This window comes from Carassius carassius, chromosome 29, assembly GCF_963082965.1.
Source record: "Carassius carassius chromosome 29, fCarCar2.1, whole genome shotgun sequence".
NCBI classification, from domain to species: Eukaryota; Metazoa; Chordata; class Actinopteri; order Cypriniformes; family Cyprinidae; genus Carassius; species Carassius carassius.
In genome coordinates, this window is record NC_081783.1 from 29,526,428 (window position 1) to 29,543,184 (window position 16,757).

Below are 16,757 nucleotides of genomic sequence, written 5' to 3' on the forward strand. Positions count from 1 at the left end.
ATTTTAACTTTTCCTGTACACTTATTTGTTTTTTCATTAAGATTGGCAGCTCACACCCCCAAACACTGGCATCACTAAAGTGGATTTCAATTTCATAAAAAAAAAAATAATAAAATAATAATAATACATGCATAAAAAAAACACATATTAAAAAACTAATATCAATTAAAAAAAATAATTTGGGACAAATAACACATTTGACAAATTAAAATTAAACAAAATGCAAAGCCAAAAGTTCAATACACTTGGTTAAATCAGACAGTTAGTGTGATCATGTTAGATAAGAACCTAGGATTTCACACACACACACACACACGCACACACGCACGCATGCACACACACACACACACACAGAGTGAGAGCAAGTCAAACTAAAATGTAAAATTCATTCAAGTTTCGGGGTATAATATGACACAGTTTGCTTTATATTGCTATCTTCACTTACGTAAATGAACTATAGTGTCCTTCACCCGCTAGTAAACAAATATAAAAAATTATATCTGGTGCCTGAATAATTTTTGGTTTGACTATATACTTGAATATGTATACAGGTAAATCTCAATAAATTAGAATGTCATGGAAAGTTAATTTATTTCAGTAATTCAACTAAAAATTGAGAAACTTATGTGTATTAAATCAATTCAATGCGCACAGGCTGCAGTAGTTTAAGTCCTTGGTTCTTTTAATTGTGATGATTTTGGCTCACATTTAACAAAAACCCACCAATTTCTTTTCTTAAATTATGATGATGTTTGTTCCTCCAAATGAATTTAATAAATACATCATTAATTTGTTTACATGATGAATCTTGAACAAAAAGAGATAATGCCGGATAAACAAATCTAGATACTCCTTTTGACTTTGCTTAATAGAACCCTGCCTATAATACTCAGATCTCTTTGTAACCAATTACTGAATATACAGGTGCTGGTCATATAATTAGAATATCATCAAAAAGTTGATTTATTTCACTAATTCCATTCAAAAAGTGAAACTTGTATATTATATTCATTCATTACACACAGACTGATATATTTCAAATGTTTATTCCTTTTAATTTTGATGATTATGACTGACAACTAAGGAAAATCACAAATTCAGTATCTCAGAAAATTAGAATATAACTTAAGACCAATACAAAGAAAGGATTTTTAGAAATCTTGGCCAACTGAAAAGTATAAAAATGAAAGTATGAGCATGTACAGCACTCAATACTTAGTTGGGGCTCCTTTTGCCTGAATGACTGCAGCAATGCAGCGTGGCATGGAGTCGATCAGTCTGTGGCACTGCTCAGGTGTTATGAGAGCCCAGGTTGCTCTGATAGTGGCCTTCAGCTCTTCTGCATTCTTGAGTCTGGCATAAAGCATCTTCCTCTTCACAATACCACATAGATTTTCTATGGGGTTAAGGTGAGGCGAGTCTGCTGGCCAATTAAGAACAGGGATACCATGGTCCGTAAACCAGTTACTGGTAGCTTTGGCACTGTGTGCAGGTGCCAAGTCCTGTTGGAAAATGAAATCTGCATCTCCATAAAGTTGGTCAGCAGCAGGAAGCATGAAGTGCTCTAAAACTTCCTGGTATACGGCTGCGTTGACCTTGGACCTCAGAAAACACAGTGGACCAACACCAGCAGATGACATGACACCCACACTTTTTTCTACTACATCTTTTCCTTCCCTTCTCCTCTCTATTAATGTGCTTGGACACAGAGCTCTGTGAACAGCCAGCCTCTTTTGCAATGATCTTTTGTGTCTTGCCCTCCTTGTGCAAGGTGTCAATGGTCGTCTTTTGGACAACTGTCAAGTCAGCAGTCTTCCCCATGATTGTGTAGCCTACAAAACTAGACTGAGAGACCATTTAAAGGCCTTTGCAGGTGTTTTGAGTTAATTAGCTGATTAGAGTGTGTCACCAGGTGTCTTCAATATTGAACCTTTTCACAATATTCAAATTTTCTGAGATACTGAATTTGTGATTTTTCTTAGTTGTCAGTTATAAACATTAAAATGTAAAGAAATAAGCATTTGAAATATATCAGTCTGTGTGTAATGAATGAATATAATATACAAGTTTCACTTTTTGAATGGAATTAGTGAAATAAATAAACTTTTTGCTGATATTCTAATTATATGAGCAGCAACTGTATTTTGAGCTTTCATTTAGGAGAAAATTTTAGTTCTTGTCTCTCAGCCATGTCTTTGGTGACCATAACACCTACCTTTCATTTTACTCATAAAGGCACAATATTTCACATTTTGTTTTGTATAATTTTAATTCAGAAGCATCAGAGAATGAATGTACTAACTGAAATATGGTAGATAATTGTTCTTTATTTTTCCAAAATAAAACAGTATTATCTGCAAATTGAGTTAATCTGATTGTTTGTTAAAGATAGTAATCCCATGAATAATGGAATTCTGAACTTTAATGGAAATAAATTCTACGACATTAAGAAATACAAATGGGGATATAGGACAAACTTGTACTACTCTAAAGATGGAAAATCTTTTAGAGGAATTAGGATATCAATTAATAGAACTATTAATATATCTGTGAAACATTTCAATTATAGGAATAAATCTATTCCCAAAACCAAGATTTTCTTTTCAACAAATAAGAAAACTTCATAAGACCAATAAAAAAAATTTATAATAATAATAATAAAAATGTGTGAATTGTTGGCCTTCTGGAAAGTATGTTCATTTACTGTATATGTACTCAATACTTGGTAGGGGCTTCTTTTGCTTTAATTACTGCCTCAGTTCAGCGTGGCATGGAGCTGATCAGTTTGTGGCACTGTTGAGGAGGTCTGGAAGCCCAGGTTTCTTTGACAGTGGTCTTCAGCTCATCTGCATTGTTTGGTCTCTTGTTTCTCATCTTCCTCTTGACAATAGCCCATAGATTCTCTCTGGGGTTCAGGACTGGTGAGTTTGCTGGCCAGTAAAGCACACCAACACCATGGTCATTTAACCAACTTTTGGTGCTTTGACAGTGTGAGCAGGTGCCAAATCCTGCTGGAAAATAAAATCAGCATCTTCAAAAAGCTGCTCAGCAGAAGGAAGCATGAAGCGCTCCAAGATTTCTTGGTAAACAGGTGCAGTGACTTTGGTTTTCAAAAAACACAATGGACCAACACCAGCAGATGACATTGCACCACAAATCATCACAGACCATGGAAATTTAACACTGGACTTCAAGCAACTTGGGCTATGAGCTTCTCCACCCTTCCTCCAGATTCTAGGACATTGGTTTCCAAATAAAATATAAAACTTGCCTCAGCTGAAAAGTGGACTTTGGTTGTGCATCTTTTTCTTCCATACTTTTTCCTTCCACTCAACTTTCTGTTAACATGCGTGGATACAGCACTCTGTGAACAGCCAACTTCTTTGGCAATGAATGTTTGTACAGTAGCTCACCCTCCTTGTGAAGGGTGTCAATGATTGTCTTCTGGACAACTGTCAGATCAGCAGTCTTCCTCATGATTGTGTAGCCTAGTGAACCAAACTGAGAGACCATTTTAAAGGCTCAGGAAACCTTTGCAGGTCTTTTGAGTTGATTAGCTGATTGGCATGTCACCATATTCTAATTTGTTGTAAATTGCTGGGTTTTTGTTAAATGTGAGCCAAAATCATCACAATTAAAAGATCCATATAATTAAACTGCACTGAAATTGCACTGAATTTATTTAATACACAAGTTTTACAATTTGAGTTGAATTACTGAAATAAATTGACTTTTTCCATGGCATTCTAATTTATTGAGATGAACCTGTATATATAAAATTGTGCAGGCTGAACTCGTGGGCCCTGTTTGAAATGGTGTAAATAACACAAATGAAACAATGTTTAAGTGAAAGTCATGACATTTGCCAAGTATGGTAACCCATACTCGGAATTGGTGCTCTGCATTTAACCCATCCAAGTGCGCGCACACACAGCAGTGAGAAGTGAACACACCCCCAGAGCAGTGGGCAGCTATAGTTCCAGTGCCCAGGGACCAACTGGTCGCAAAGACGAGTTTGTGTGTGTACAGTATGTGTCATTTTAAGAGTATTTGTCTTATGTGAATGACCAGCCTTTTTGGGGGACTGTGATACTATGAATGAGTATCATCTGATCAGCAGTTCATTTTCAAATATCTAATTTAAGGTTTTTTTTTTTTTTTTTTTTTTTTTAAATACTGTGCATCAGAATACAATAAGTTTATGAAATATGTTTTTAAAAAATCCTGTTAGGATGAATCTAGACCAAGAGCAAGAGACAAAGTAATGAGTCCAAGACACAGACCAAGACCATGCCTAAACCCTCTTTTGACTTAAAAAAAAACTACTGTTAGGATTTACTAAAGACATACCGTAAAAAAAAAACAAAAAAAACATTGACTGTTATTTATGAGGCTGACCTTATTGCATATGCATTTGTAGGAGTTTCTCTTTCAACATTTATGGGAGGAGAGGATTTGCAATGTGTTTTCCTAAGGTTTGCAGTAATGAGTTTAGTAGTATGAGTGACATTACTTAAAGCCCAGGAAAAGCATGTCTTAACGTACTGCACTGGACCTGGCTGCAATAGCTGCTAATTTGTGCTGCTCTCGGTGGATTGCATTATGTGCTGTTGTTGTTGCTCGGTCTTTTCTCTATTTGTTGAATCATTTGCAAATGACTTAAACATCCAGAGGTAATACTGAACAATTTATTGAGTATTTCAGATCAGTTCCATATTCAGAAAGTGACAGTCAAAGGACACATACAGATCAAAATCCCATAACACATGATTTCCTGAAACGCCTGAAAGATAAATACCCAAATTTTACATTAAAAAGGAATATATGACATACAAATATAAATATAAACTTTAAAATTGTCACAAGTAATGCTAAATAATAAGAAAAACTGGTAGAATGACTGAAAGGCTATTTCATGTGACACACACATTGTAAGAGTTTAATTAGTTCATAAAGCCAAAGCATCCATGTCCTAAATAAAGAGGTCATTATAAGCCAGTCACAGTCCGGAGGTTTTGGAGAAATGGTTGTATTTGTCAGTACCACTGACCAGCACTGTGGCAGGAAAAGTCCTGGGACGCTCAGGGTCCTGTCAGCAAAACACACACATATTTATTTATGCTTTTTCTAGCTAAATGTCTGTGGATATGTCTATGTGAAATGTAAACTAAGTGAGATGTTTACCTGGATTGGAAAAGTGCAAGTAGGGACATATCGGATCACATAGCCACAGCGCCTCCTATTAGATGTGTTGGGATCGCTGGCATGAACCAGAAGTCCATCATGGATCTGAATCCAGAGGCAAACTTCAATTAAACTCAGATATAAGCTCGATTTGAATTTTTTTCATGGTTTTGACTGGTAGTGTGTTATTTTTTCAAACTGTCATGGAAAGGGTTCATACTCACAGACATCTGACCAGCTTGAAGGGGGCATAAGATGGCCTTCTCTGTCTCCACCAGCTCCTCTGGGATCTCCTGATTGACACTTAACATGTTGCCAGCTCGTTTTGACTGGTGATGGGGCAGAAGACCAGAGTCGTGGCTTCCTGTTGGGAAATAAGTTTAGACACATTACAAACCAGACAAAGTGACATGATCCATCTTTCAAACAGAGACTGTGTTCATACCTGGAATGACCTGCAGTGCTCCGTTGTCCTCGAGTGAATCATCCAGAGCGAGCCAGACGGACAGAACGGGACCTCCATCAAAGCCCCAGTACCTGGAAACCAACATATGATGGTTACTGAACACTAGGAATGCATATCTAAGCCAACACAAACCCAAAATAGCATTTTTATTTCCTTCTGTGGAATTGTGCTTACTTCATATCCTGGTGCCAGGCCACAAACGGCATCACTTCAGTCTTATCAGTGCTGTCCTTTTCCTTATCACAGGTGTTGTTCGGTTGGATGATGCCATTGCTTACTTGCGTTTTATGTACTGGATATTTACAAATGAATCTTGAGTCCAGGAGGATGACGTCTGGCCCCAGAACCGCTGTGACCGCCTCCAGAAGCTTAGGGTGCTTGGCGAGGCCCATCACCCAGTCCAACTCCTTGTGGACATTATGAAGGCTGTAAGCGGTGTAATCTTCACCTGTTGAGGAATACTTGGATTAATTCAAGTCCAAACATCAACTCAAAGGCTTACCTGTGTCCCTAGAGCACAAAAGCAGTTATAAGTAGCACAGGTATATTTGTAGCAATAGCCAACATTACATTGTATGGGTCAAAATTATTGCTTATTATTTTACTTTAATGAATTTTTTTTATACCCTACCATAAATATATCAGAACTTATTTTTTTGTGTATTAACATGCATTGCTAAGAACTTCATTTGAACAACTTTAAAGATGATTTTCTCAATATTTAGATTGTTTTACTCCCTCAGATTCCAGATTTTCAAATAGTTGTCTCAGACAAATATTGTCCTCCTAACAAAGCAGACATCAATGGAAAACTTATTTATTCAGCTTTCAGATAATGTATACATCTCAATCTCAAAATATTGACCCATATGACTGGTTTTGTTGGCCAGGGTCGCAGCACTGAAGCTCACCATGTTTTCTCTCCAGCTCAGCGAAGGCGTCCCGGGCCTGCTGCAGCTCTTCAGGACTCAGGATGGGAATGGCCGACATGTACCCCTGCTGCTCGTACAAGGCCTGAATCTCAGCCGCGTCTCTCTTCATGTCTGAAAGTGCAGTGAAACTTCCTCTTGTCTGCTGGAGATGTGCTGAGAACGTTGTCTCTTGCTTCGTTTGCTTCTCAAGGGCTAAAGCTCAGCTGTGCAAACTACACAGGGAAAGAAAGCCCGTTTTTATAACCTGGTCAGAAAGATGGGAAACAAAACTTTGCATCCACATTCAGTCATTTCCATTTTCGACCTCTGAAAAACCTCCTTGTTTTGGCTCAACTCCACCCAACTTATTCATGGCGCATTTATTCCTGGTTGTTTATGCAGGAGCAGAGAGCGCTCTAGTGACTGGAGGCAATGGTCCATGAGCAATTAAATGGGAAGAACATGCAACTCTTAAGTGCTTGAGGGTGGAGGTGAGCCTCGGTTAGCAGATCTGTTAAATACTGGCAGCTAGAATGCATACTCAGGCCTTACCATCTATTTAGTAGACTCATTTCCATTGCTAAAGTTCACAGAGTGTGTGCAGACAACAAAAAACACATACCTGAGATGCTGATTTCCTATAGTGCTGAGTCTTGGTTCAAGCTGTAGACAAAGTTGAAAGCACAGCATAAAACAATTATAAATCTATGGAGAAAAGTATGGAAACTGATTCATATTTTATTTAGCCAATACCTGTTCTTTGCTCTTCGCTCTTCAGGCTGTTTCGTCCTGAGATGTCTTGCTCTTCACTATCAACTGTGTTTTTATACAATAAGTTTTGAATTAGGCTCCTCCTCCAAAATGACATCATGGCACACTTTTCTATTTTAGACACCAGGATAAAAAAGAAAATATTTGAACCATCCTATCATATGTGCTAGGGTGTGTAAGAATGCCAAAATATGTCACAATATTCTGAGTTAGTCAGCTAATGGTGCTGGAAATTTTAGGAAGCATTTCCTTTTGTGAGTAATATTCTTTGTGTTTATCTGTAACCGGATGATAATTACTCAAAAACACAATGCTATTGTTTTCTCTCTCGGTACGTGATTCCCCAAACCATGCAGGAGGCACTTACCACATACTATACTATTTATTGAGCTACAATCTATTCAAATCTGTGAAAAATGTCTAAAGGTCAACAAAATGGCTTAATTATTAAAATAATTTTTTTTTAAACAGTTCCAAATCTCCCCCTTTGACTTGTTATACAAGTATGAGTAAAATCGTAATAAGAGAATTGTGATGGTTAAGAATTTACTTGACAAACAACTACTTTAGTAATGCAGTTTTATTAAAACATATACAGTTTTAAAAAAGGACAAATCTGATGCGCTATAATATCAAATTCAATCCTGACCTATATAACATGGGCTATGTACATTGGAACCAAAAAATCAGACATGAACTTTAATAAATGAGATTACAACTCAGCAAATATCCTGGAAAAAACCCCCCTCAAACAATCAGTTAATCACAAGGAATGAGCTGAAAGCAGGGAATTCCAGAGGCATGGGCTTCCTTGTTGCCAAAGGTTCAGAAATGTCTTAAATCGTTTCCTTCTTAAAGTGAATTGTTTTTCTGTAAAAGGTCAGTTAATATATTACCATAAAGTCAGGGGATATGTTAACAAGATATGTTATAAAGATTACAGTATATGCTGTCTGACTCGGATTGTTTTCAGTCAGTGAAGTGGTTCAGATTTATTTACACAGAGACGATACCACAGTGCACAGTTTCCTCACAGTCATTGTACAAACGCAAGTCCTTTCAACAATAGGAAAGAATAATACAATAAAAAAATAACCTCTTATAAATAAAGCAGTTACAAGGAAACTCTGGAGTTTTTAAAGATACAAAGTAGCATGAATGAATGTGTGGCGGTTCAGGGGAGGTCCGTCTGGTCGTGATGCTCACAGTGTTTGGGACAGACGTATCCTCCGCGCTGCTCTTCTCTGGGCTTCCTCCTGTCTGATCTGGGCCGGTCCTGCTCGTTGTTGCAGCGGTGCACCAGAACCGGGTCTTTCTCGGCTGGAGATTTTTTCATCAGCAGTCTCTGGAGAATGCGTTTGTCTGAGCGCTCCTTCTGGAAATCATCCTCGTACACCTTCAGCTGAGAAAGAAAACAACATTTAAAACATATGAGATATCTGTCTGCTAATGCCTTTGATGCAGTTGATACCTTTTCTGTTTTTGCAATATTAGACTCTAATGATACAGAAATTAAATGGCTAATAAATAAATATTAATGCGCATATCCGGTTGTCAGTCCATAAAAATAGAAAAAGAAGATAAGACCAGATAATCATCAGGTTTCCTGTCAAACAGTCTATTTTAGTGTTTAAGTTTAGTAAGATGCATCATCTCCAGTTTTGCGTAACATACACTAAAAACAGAATTAATTACTAACTACTAATTACGTCTTCAACAGTGTAATTAAATTACTGTGCTAATTGCTCTGTCTAAAAGCACTGCATTACTTATTACTAATTACTTTTTAATTAATAGACCAACCTTGACCGCATGCTACTGATCTTTTATTGAAATAATATAAAATTACATAAATTATTTTTGAACTAACCATAGAAAGGGAGATGGTTCTATTAGTAGAAATTACACTTTGGTGTTAAATCAGCTATTTTTTTTTTTTACATCAGAACAAACAAATTACACTACAGACAAACTGTATTCCCTTCCTTTACTCTTTTAAGGAAACATAATTAAATTACGGAGATTAATTCTAAAGTAATGCATTGCGCCCATCACTCATAATCTTTTATGACATATTCTACGTCACTGCATGGCATCACAATTAGTTTTACTAGAAACCACCAAACCTCATTTCCTTTTGCTATAGATTTTTTTTAAATACAATGGAATGGAAATCTTTGACATGGAAATCAGATGAGTGTGACCTGCACTGATATACACAGGTGACAACATGATAATGAAAAAGAGATTCATTTCCTCATAGAAACGCTGTAAATGGTTCAGAAAAACTTCTTTGAACTTGTTCGTGAACTCTTCATTATTCTGCTTCTGTGTTCAATAATCTTTGCATTAGCTCAATGGGTACTGCTCTCTGTCATGTCAGACCACTGAATCAAACATTTAACAATGTCACAGCTTTGACCTTTTGTTTACACTTTGTTTTGATAGTCCACTTTATACACTCTACTAAAAGTAACTTTGCAACTACATGCCAGCTTAATCTCATAGAGTACTAGTAGGCTGTAAGGTTAGGGTTTGTTTCACAAGTTGCCATGTTTTACATGTATAACAAAGTTACTTCATAATGTTACTTCACCTGAAAAATGAAAGTTCTGTCATCATTTACTCACCCTCAGGTTATTCCAAACCTGTATGAGTTTCTTTTTCTGTTGAACACAAAAGAAGAATATCGTAAAGTTGATTGTCCCCACTGACCTCCATAGTTAAAAAAAAAAAACCTATGGAAGTCACTGGGGACTATCAGCTTTTCTTTTCTTTTCTTTTCTATATATTTTGTGTTCAGCTGAGGAAATTATGACAGAATTTTCATTTTTGGGTCAACTGTCCCTTTAAGTACCATCATAATAAAGTTTTAGCAGATATTAGTAAGGCAGTCTACTAATATTCTAATAACTGCTTGCTGACATAGAGTTTGTGAGTTAATTATAGTTAGTAAAAGGTCTGAATTGGACTATCAAAATTAAGTGTTAGGCCAGAGTTTAGAGGAATCGTCCTCCAGACCGAGGGTTTGGTAGGAAACAGAGATTAGCTAGTAACATGTGCCACCTGGTGGTGTGTGTGAGTGTGTGTTAGTGTTGAGTGTGTTTGAGAGCTCTCACCTGCTCCTGCAGCAGTGTCATCTGCTGACGCATGTCCGCCTCTCTGCGTCGCAGACGCTTGTTCTCCTGCAGCATGCGCTCGTGGTCCTTGTGCTCGGTCTTATAATCAGCCTCGTAGATCTTTGTCTGTGCATGGATAAAATCAAAGTCTTTTACAATTACACCAGAGTAAAACATCCATGAAGCACACACACACACACACACACACACATATATATATATATGGTAAATAAATGCAACTTACATTACTTAAACTATTACTTATATTAATCTTAAATTACACTACCAAATTAGCCTTTGTTTTCATTCGTAAGCTACTTTGAATGTAAATAATTTACCTTCGGTTTGCCTACTGTACTGATGTTTAATGTTTAACTCTATAAAGCCTACTGTGTCCTATTTGATATGCAAATATCACCGTGACAAAACCTGTTTCTCACACCTTCTGTCGTCTGTTTGCTAGTTCATACTTTTTATTTTAAAGAAAAAGAAAATGCAAAACCAAAAAACAACCACCTTGAGCTCATTGTTCACATGCTATCTTTACTGATTTTTAAACAGAAAAAAAGTGTCTGATATTGTTAGTAATATTTCCAGATGAACTCTTACTGGACTGAAGCAGCTCGCCTTCACTTGATTCTCCATCGATCAATTATGAGAGTCTCAAAGCTGATCCTCAGCTATTTGAGGAATTATTATTTGTTCATCTCTCAGTCATCATTGTATTACTTTATGTTATATGTTTTGATCATCCAAATATCATCTTACTAAGATATATTAATGGAGATATAGAGTGATGATGACTGATATTTACATTATATAGTTACGTGCTATCAGAATTTTTTTTACTTTTTGGCCATAAAAATGTCAGCAGCTGCATTGAAGTGCATATTTTCTGAATTTGTATGAATGTATATAAAGTATGAGTATCATATTTGCTATATAATACTATATTAACCATAAAAACTTAATTTATGAAATAGATCACATCGCTATTTCGATCTAAATCTCAGGGAATACAGGGTATATTAACAAGTCTCTTTTCAAAGTGACGTTGAATGTTATGAACAGATGATAGCTCACCTGACACCGCAGCGCCTCCAGCTGTTCTTTAAGATCCTGAACTTCTCTTATAGGGTCAGATTGAGTCTCTATTCCAATGCCAGTCAGTCTGAGACTGGACTTTGTGCCCGGAGACGCAGGAAGCCCTGGAGTCGACCGTACATCCAGGGACGGCTTCGAGGGGCCCTGGACCATCTGAGAGTCTGAGGAGCCACTGATATCTGGAGCCTTCCAAAGGAGAAAAAATCAAGAAACATGTTGAAGGATAGTCACATACTGTAACATACGCAGCCGATCTGATGCTGTAAGCTCACCTGAGGTCCTCTAGTCCACTGCTGGAGATCTGTTTGGTGCAGTCGGCTCTCCAGCAGTCTGATATACTCCTGCAGATGCTGGTTTTTCTTCAGCTCCTGCATCAGTGTTTGTTCATAATATTCCCTCTTGTTCTACAGACACAAACACAAACATGCAAAAGTCTCAGTGTCTGTTCATGAATCAGAGCGATTCACAGCAAAACATCTGTCACACCGCGGCGTTCCATGAAAATATACTACAAAATGTATTGATATTCCACATTTACAAACAAACAGGTTCCATTTAGAACCAAAACACTGTAGAAATGCACACAGAAAATTCTTTCTGTCACCATCAGGTTATTCTAACCCCATGTGACTTTCTGTTTTCCTTGTGTGGAACACAAAAAAAGCTGTTTAGCAGAATATTCAAGCTGCTTCTTTCCTATACAACAAATGCATAACAAAAATAGACATTTGTTATGTGAAAAGTGTGATTACCAGATGATTGTCATAACTGTCGAAGTCACCTATTACTTACATAATTACTTATATAGTTTATTTAGTGAAATAATCTATATGACTTGTATGGACTACTTGGATTAAACTATAAAAATGCAATTTTGACCATTTTAGAGCCTGCCAGCGTGTCACTTTATGCATTCACTGTATGAAAAAGACCAGCAAGAAAGATGTGCTAAATATATCATTTTTGGTTCTGGTGATGGTGACTAAATGGCAAATTAAATTCCCCAAATAGCCACATAAGGAGTACATGAACCCTTTACAGCCAAAATGTTCTTTGCTGAACTTGAGGCTATGTGAAATTTAACCACAACCTCTAGCATTAAGTTACTTGTAATTGACAAACTGTCATCCTAACCTGGTTTAGAATGACCAACACTTGGCTAACCATCAGTGCAACCAAACAACCCTCTGCAGATGAGATCTGTCTACTGGCAGAGCACGAGAGCCTGGACCTCATCCTGCTGTACATAAATCCACGCTCGACTGTCTTTAGTGTCCTGGAGCATGTGAGCTTCATCGGGGATCAGGGTTATCCTGCAGAACAGCCTCATATTCCTGCCTCTTGACCATGCAGAGCAATCATCTGAACTAATTACTCCAATATCCTCTGGCGTCTTCAAATATAAAGAGCTCCAGATGTAATAAATCAGGTGAGAGGTGACTCTTCACACATACTGCTTTTCCCATCTCACAGAACCAGGGACCTAACATCCCAGCTGACAAACGTATGTTTTTTCAGAAAGCTTTGCTAATTTTCCCATTAAGTTATGGAAATCTTGTTAATAAAAATGTTAAAGACATAATTTAGTTTAGAACCTAAAACCTTCCATGTTTTTGTGCTGCTAATGTTTTTTAAACATGAATGCTTCAATAATATTACTGGAAGAACGTTTGGTCTTGTCTGGTCTTTAATAATGGCAAGTAAAACATTAGCACAGAAACTAATTTTTTTTTTTCACACATGAGGGTGAGTAATTTATGACAGAATTTTTTTATCCCCTTAAGATACAGATCAGGAAGAAACAGCTACACAAAACAGACACACAGACAAAAATAAAATAAATAATAATAATAATAATAAAATAAACATGTCCAACCAGTGGAGCAGGACTGTTGGCTCAACCGTTGACTGTGTTGCTAGGTAAACTAACAATATTTGCAATTCTGTTTAGTGGCTTTAGAGACACTAAAAATACACACTTGGCCTTTGAAACAGCGGTGCTGTAAGAGTGTGGGAGCGTGTTTCTGCCCACATACCTGTTCATGTTCCACTTTGAGCAGCAGTCGGCTGTTGAGCTGTTTGAGGGCCCTGCTCTCCTCCTCGAGGGCCGCCACACGCTGCTGGAGGCCCACACTCGTGCTGTGATAGATGTGATCCCACTCCTCGTTCAGCTTCATCAGCTGACACACACACACACACACACACACACACATTGCATTTTTACATCAGTGTGGGGACTTTCTGTTGACTTTGTTTTTATATATTCATTACATCATTTTTAAGTCCCTTTACTAATCCAGTGTCCATATAACATACTGTCCTATGATTGTATGGACATTTAAACCCCACAAATAAAACCCACAGCCAAATCGAACTCAGCTACACAGAACACCTTATTGTCTATGTGTCTATGTGTGACACCTTCTAGAGGAACTGTGTAATAAAAAGAATGTTTATAAATTAAAATAAATTTGAATTCGATGTTCTGAGCTGCTGTAATTCTAAAAACTATTAACTTTTTTTTCTTTGTAAGGTCAATTTCACAATTTCACATAATGCACTATTTGTACTAACAAAAAGGTATTTTGGACTATAATATAATCACATGGTTCATGAATATGGAAACAGAAAGCATGTTTTTATTTTTTTAACTGATGTTTGTAGTTTGTAGTCAAACCATGTAGCTGATTCTGAAAATATAATCTGAGTAATAAGGGTGAAGTCAGCGCTGGGGGTTTATTCTACCTCTTTGTTGAGTCTCCGGAGCTCAGTGTTTTTGTTGAGGAGCTGAAGCTTCTCCTCATCAGAGGAAGTGATTGACATGCTCTCTGTGATGAGGGTTAAGTGCTCCTCACCAGAGAGGAGAGACTCCCCCTGTGCTGCCTCTTCCACCGGCCTACAACACACACACACACACACACACACACACACACACACACACACACACACACAAACACATTTTTAGATAAAAAAGTGAGGACCAAAAGTGTCCTCATAAATCACCTTCACATTATAATAACTATGTCATACCCATGTTATTGTACAAATATGTGTCCTCATAAACCACATAAACATACACACACAAAAAACATTTCTCTAACATTTTAGGATCTCACATTAATATTGTTGTTCGTTGTTGTTATTATTCTTATAATTGTTATTATTAGAACCACTTTGTACAGACAAACGCTGGCTTGTTTACAACGTTTCACCCTATTTTTAACCTTGTTTTCTCACAGGCTTCCTGTTATAGGTTCCTTTCACTCTTGACTAACCCTAATCTTCAAATATAGCTGCAGGCATGTTTAGAATCGAAGGAAGACATCATTAAGACCCTTATTACGCTGTTTGGGGACATTTGCACATCCAATGCTTTTTGGATTTTGTCAGGTTTGGTTATTCTTGTGAAGATCCTCTTGAGAACAGCTTACATGAGACGGGCCAGACCACACATATTACATGTTAATAAAAAGACATTAAGGCAGTTAGTACAATTAGTGTGTGAAGCGGTTCCACAAAATAATAGCAAATTAAAAACATTATTAGTATATACCTGCAGTTGCATTGTAACGGGATAATTTGAATGGATAATGAGAAGCTAAATCAAGCAAATCATTAAAGCTAAAACCTCTTGTTCTTGACAGCCTTGTTCTTTCATAGTCATAGGGAACAGCGCTGTGCTGTCATTGCTGTCGAGGTAATACAGTAATAGGCAGATGGAGAATCTCAAGCAGCACAACTAAAGTCATGGATGTTATGCAAATGTTCCCAGAATTCATTACAGCCTCACGATGAATGACTCATGCTAAGCTGTGACTAAGTATGAACTAATAAAAGTTACTCAAACACATCACCAGGCCTTATAAAAAAGAAAATGAAAATGACTCGAAAAGCCCTGGGAAATTAGAGCTGGGGTGTTTCTGTTAGTCGTTTCCTGTGAGACTTCATATTTCTTTCCCCTTTAGGATGTCGCACAAATATAGCACAATATGACTGCACTTTACACAATTCTCATGCTTACATGAATTACTAGTATGCTGGCTGTTTATTAGTATTAATAAAGCACATATTAATGCCTTATTCCACATGAGATCCCTTAATCCACTCTAATCCATTAACAGCAAACTAGTAGTTACTAGTTACTAGTAGTCAAGGCGAAAATCTTAGTTAATAGTTAGTTAATGATGAAAAATGATCTATCCATCCATCCATCCATCCATCCATCCATCCATCCATCCATCCATCCATCCATCCATCCATCCATCTATCTATCTATCTATCTATCTATCTATCTATCTATCTATCTATCTCATGGTTTGTGAATATGGTAGTTATACAGAACCAGTGTGTATTTCATTTATCTGCCAAACATGTGACTCTTTGGAAAAGTATTGTACAAATTAAAGCATTCAACTGGCAAATTATCAAAAAAATAGTGCCTACTTCCTGTTTACACTTTTCTGTTATAACAAACTGACTGTACTGTCATATAACACTATGAGAGCTGCTGCTGACGTCCACTTAAACTAAAGAGAAGACGGTGTGAAAATACGCACTCAGACTGCAGTTCATTCTCCTCCTCAGGTAAAGAGCGCTCTTTGCTGGAAGAGTCCTCTTCTGATAGTGACGACTGTGAACTTCCTTCCATCACCCTTTCAGATCTGATTAATAGCTGCAGTTTAATCCTCTCGTAGTTTTTCACTCCTAAATCCACAGCGTGTGTAACGTGCACAGTAGTGTGCTAATGTGATGTTATTCACTGGAGGGGAAGTTCACATATAAACCCCTTCACTGACATGCAAGGCATCACAAAACAGGAAGTGATGCTCAGTGTGTCTCAATAATAAACATATCCCAACTGTATGACCTTTACAATCTAATTACAATATAATAATTAATACTTAATTTAGCAAAATGCCTAGCTCTAGAATGTGATTTATGATTTTAAAAGGTGATTTTTTTTACGTTGTATAAGGTTTACTAGACTGAGATAGAAAATAAGGAAGTGATTTGATGGTAAGCAGCAGGGAATTTCCGCTTCAGCATCATCTGCTGTCCGTGGGCTTTCTGAAAGACTACTATTAAAAACAAAACCACAACATCTCCCTGTTAACACATGAGCGAAAGGACACTGGGGGGTTGTGTTTCACTTCCAGAATGTCTGTTTACTCGTACTGTTAACTCATGAACCATGGTAACCAT

The 16,757-nt window shown here is 37.1% G+C and overlaps 2 protein-coding genes across 2 annotated transcripts; both read right to left on the reverse strand.

The window, feature by feature from the left end:
• Nucleotides 1-4,674: 4,674 nt before the first annotated feature.
• On the reverse strand, nucleotides 4,675-7,211 carry zgc:174917 (uncharacterized protein LOC565650 homolog). Its single transcript, XM_059516821.1, has 7 exons — nucleotides 7,184-7,211; nucleotides 6,562-6,826; nucleotides 5,825-6,098; nucleotides 5,630-5,721; nucleotides 5,409-5,548; nucleotides 5,185-5,289; nucleotides 4,675-5,089 (listed from the first exon to the last, which is right to left on the reverse strand). The coding sequence occupies exons 2-7, from the start codon at nucleotides 6,689-6,691 to the stop codon at nucleotides 5,000-5,002; spliced, it is 831 nt and encodes a 276-aa protein (XP_059372804.1). The 5' UTR covers nucleotides 6,692-6,826; nucleotides 7,184-7,211; the 3' UTR covers nucleotides 4,675-4,999.
• A 1,096-nt stretch (nucleotides 7,212-8,307) lies between these two features.
• si:ch211-153b23.7 (uncharacterized) lies at nucleotides 8,308-16,321 on the reverse strand. Its single transcript, XM_059516822.1, has 7 exons — nucleotides 16,112-16,321; nucleotides 14,301-14,451; nucleotides 13,592-13,735; nucleotides 11,828-11,959; nucleotides 11,535-11,741; nucleotides 10,452-10,577; nucleotides 8,308-8,734 (listed from the first exon to the last, which is right to left on the reverse strand). The coding sequence occupies exons 1-7, from the start codon at nucleotides 16,201-16,203 to the stop codon at nucleotides 8,507-8,509; spliced, it is 1,080 nt and encodes a 359-aa protein (XP_059372805.1). The 5' UTR covers nucleotides 16,204-16,321; the 3' UTR covers nucleotides 8,308-8,506.
• Between the last annotated feature and the right edge of the window lie 436 nt (nucleotides 16,322-16,757).

What these genes read in the sequence shown, in the direction of transcription:
- zgc:174917 (XM_059516821.1), bottom strand. Translation starts at nt 6,691, where the DNA reads ATGAAGAGAGACGCGGCTGAGATTCAGGCCTTGTACGAGCAGCAGGGG. An exon ending in TGAGCTGGAGAGAAAACATG is followed by an intron (nt 6,099 to 6,561) that starts GTGAGCTTCAGT and finishes ATTCCTCAACAG; the next exon opens with GTGAAGATTACACCGCTTAC. An exon ending in TTCAAGCTGGTCAGATGTCT is followed by an intron (nt 5,290 to 5,408) that starts GTGAGTATGAAC and finishes CTCTGGATTCAG; the next exon opens with ATCCATGATGGACTTCTGGT.
- si:ch211-153b23.7 (XM_059516822.1), bottom strand. Translation starts at nt 16,203, where the DNA reads ATGGAAGGAAGTTCACAGTCGTCACTATCAGAAGAGGACTCTTCCAGC. An exon ending in TGGAGGCGCTGCGGTGTCAG is followed by an intron (nt 10,578 to 11,534) that starts GTGAGCTATCAT and finishes ATCCATGCACAG; the next exon opens with ACAAAGATCTACGAGGCTGA. An exon ending in TGACACTGCTGCAGGAGCAG is followed by an intron (nt 8,735 to 10,451) that starts GTGAGAGCTCTC and finishes TTTCTTTCTCAG; the next exon opens with CTGAAGGTGTACGAGGATGA.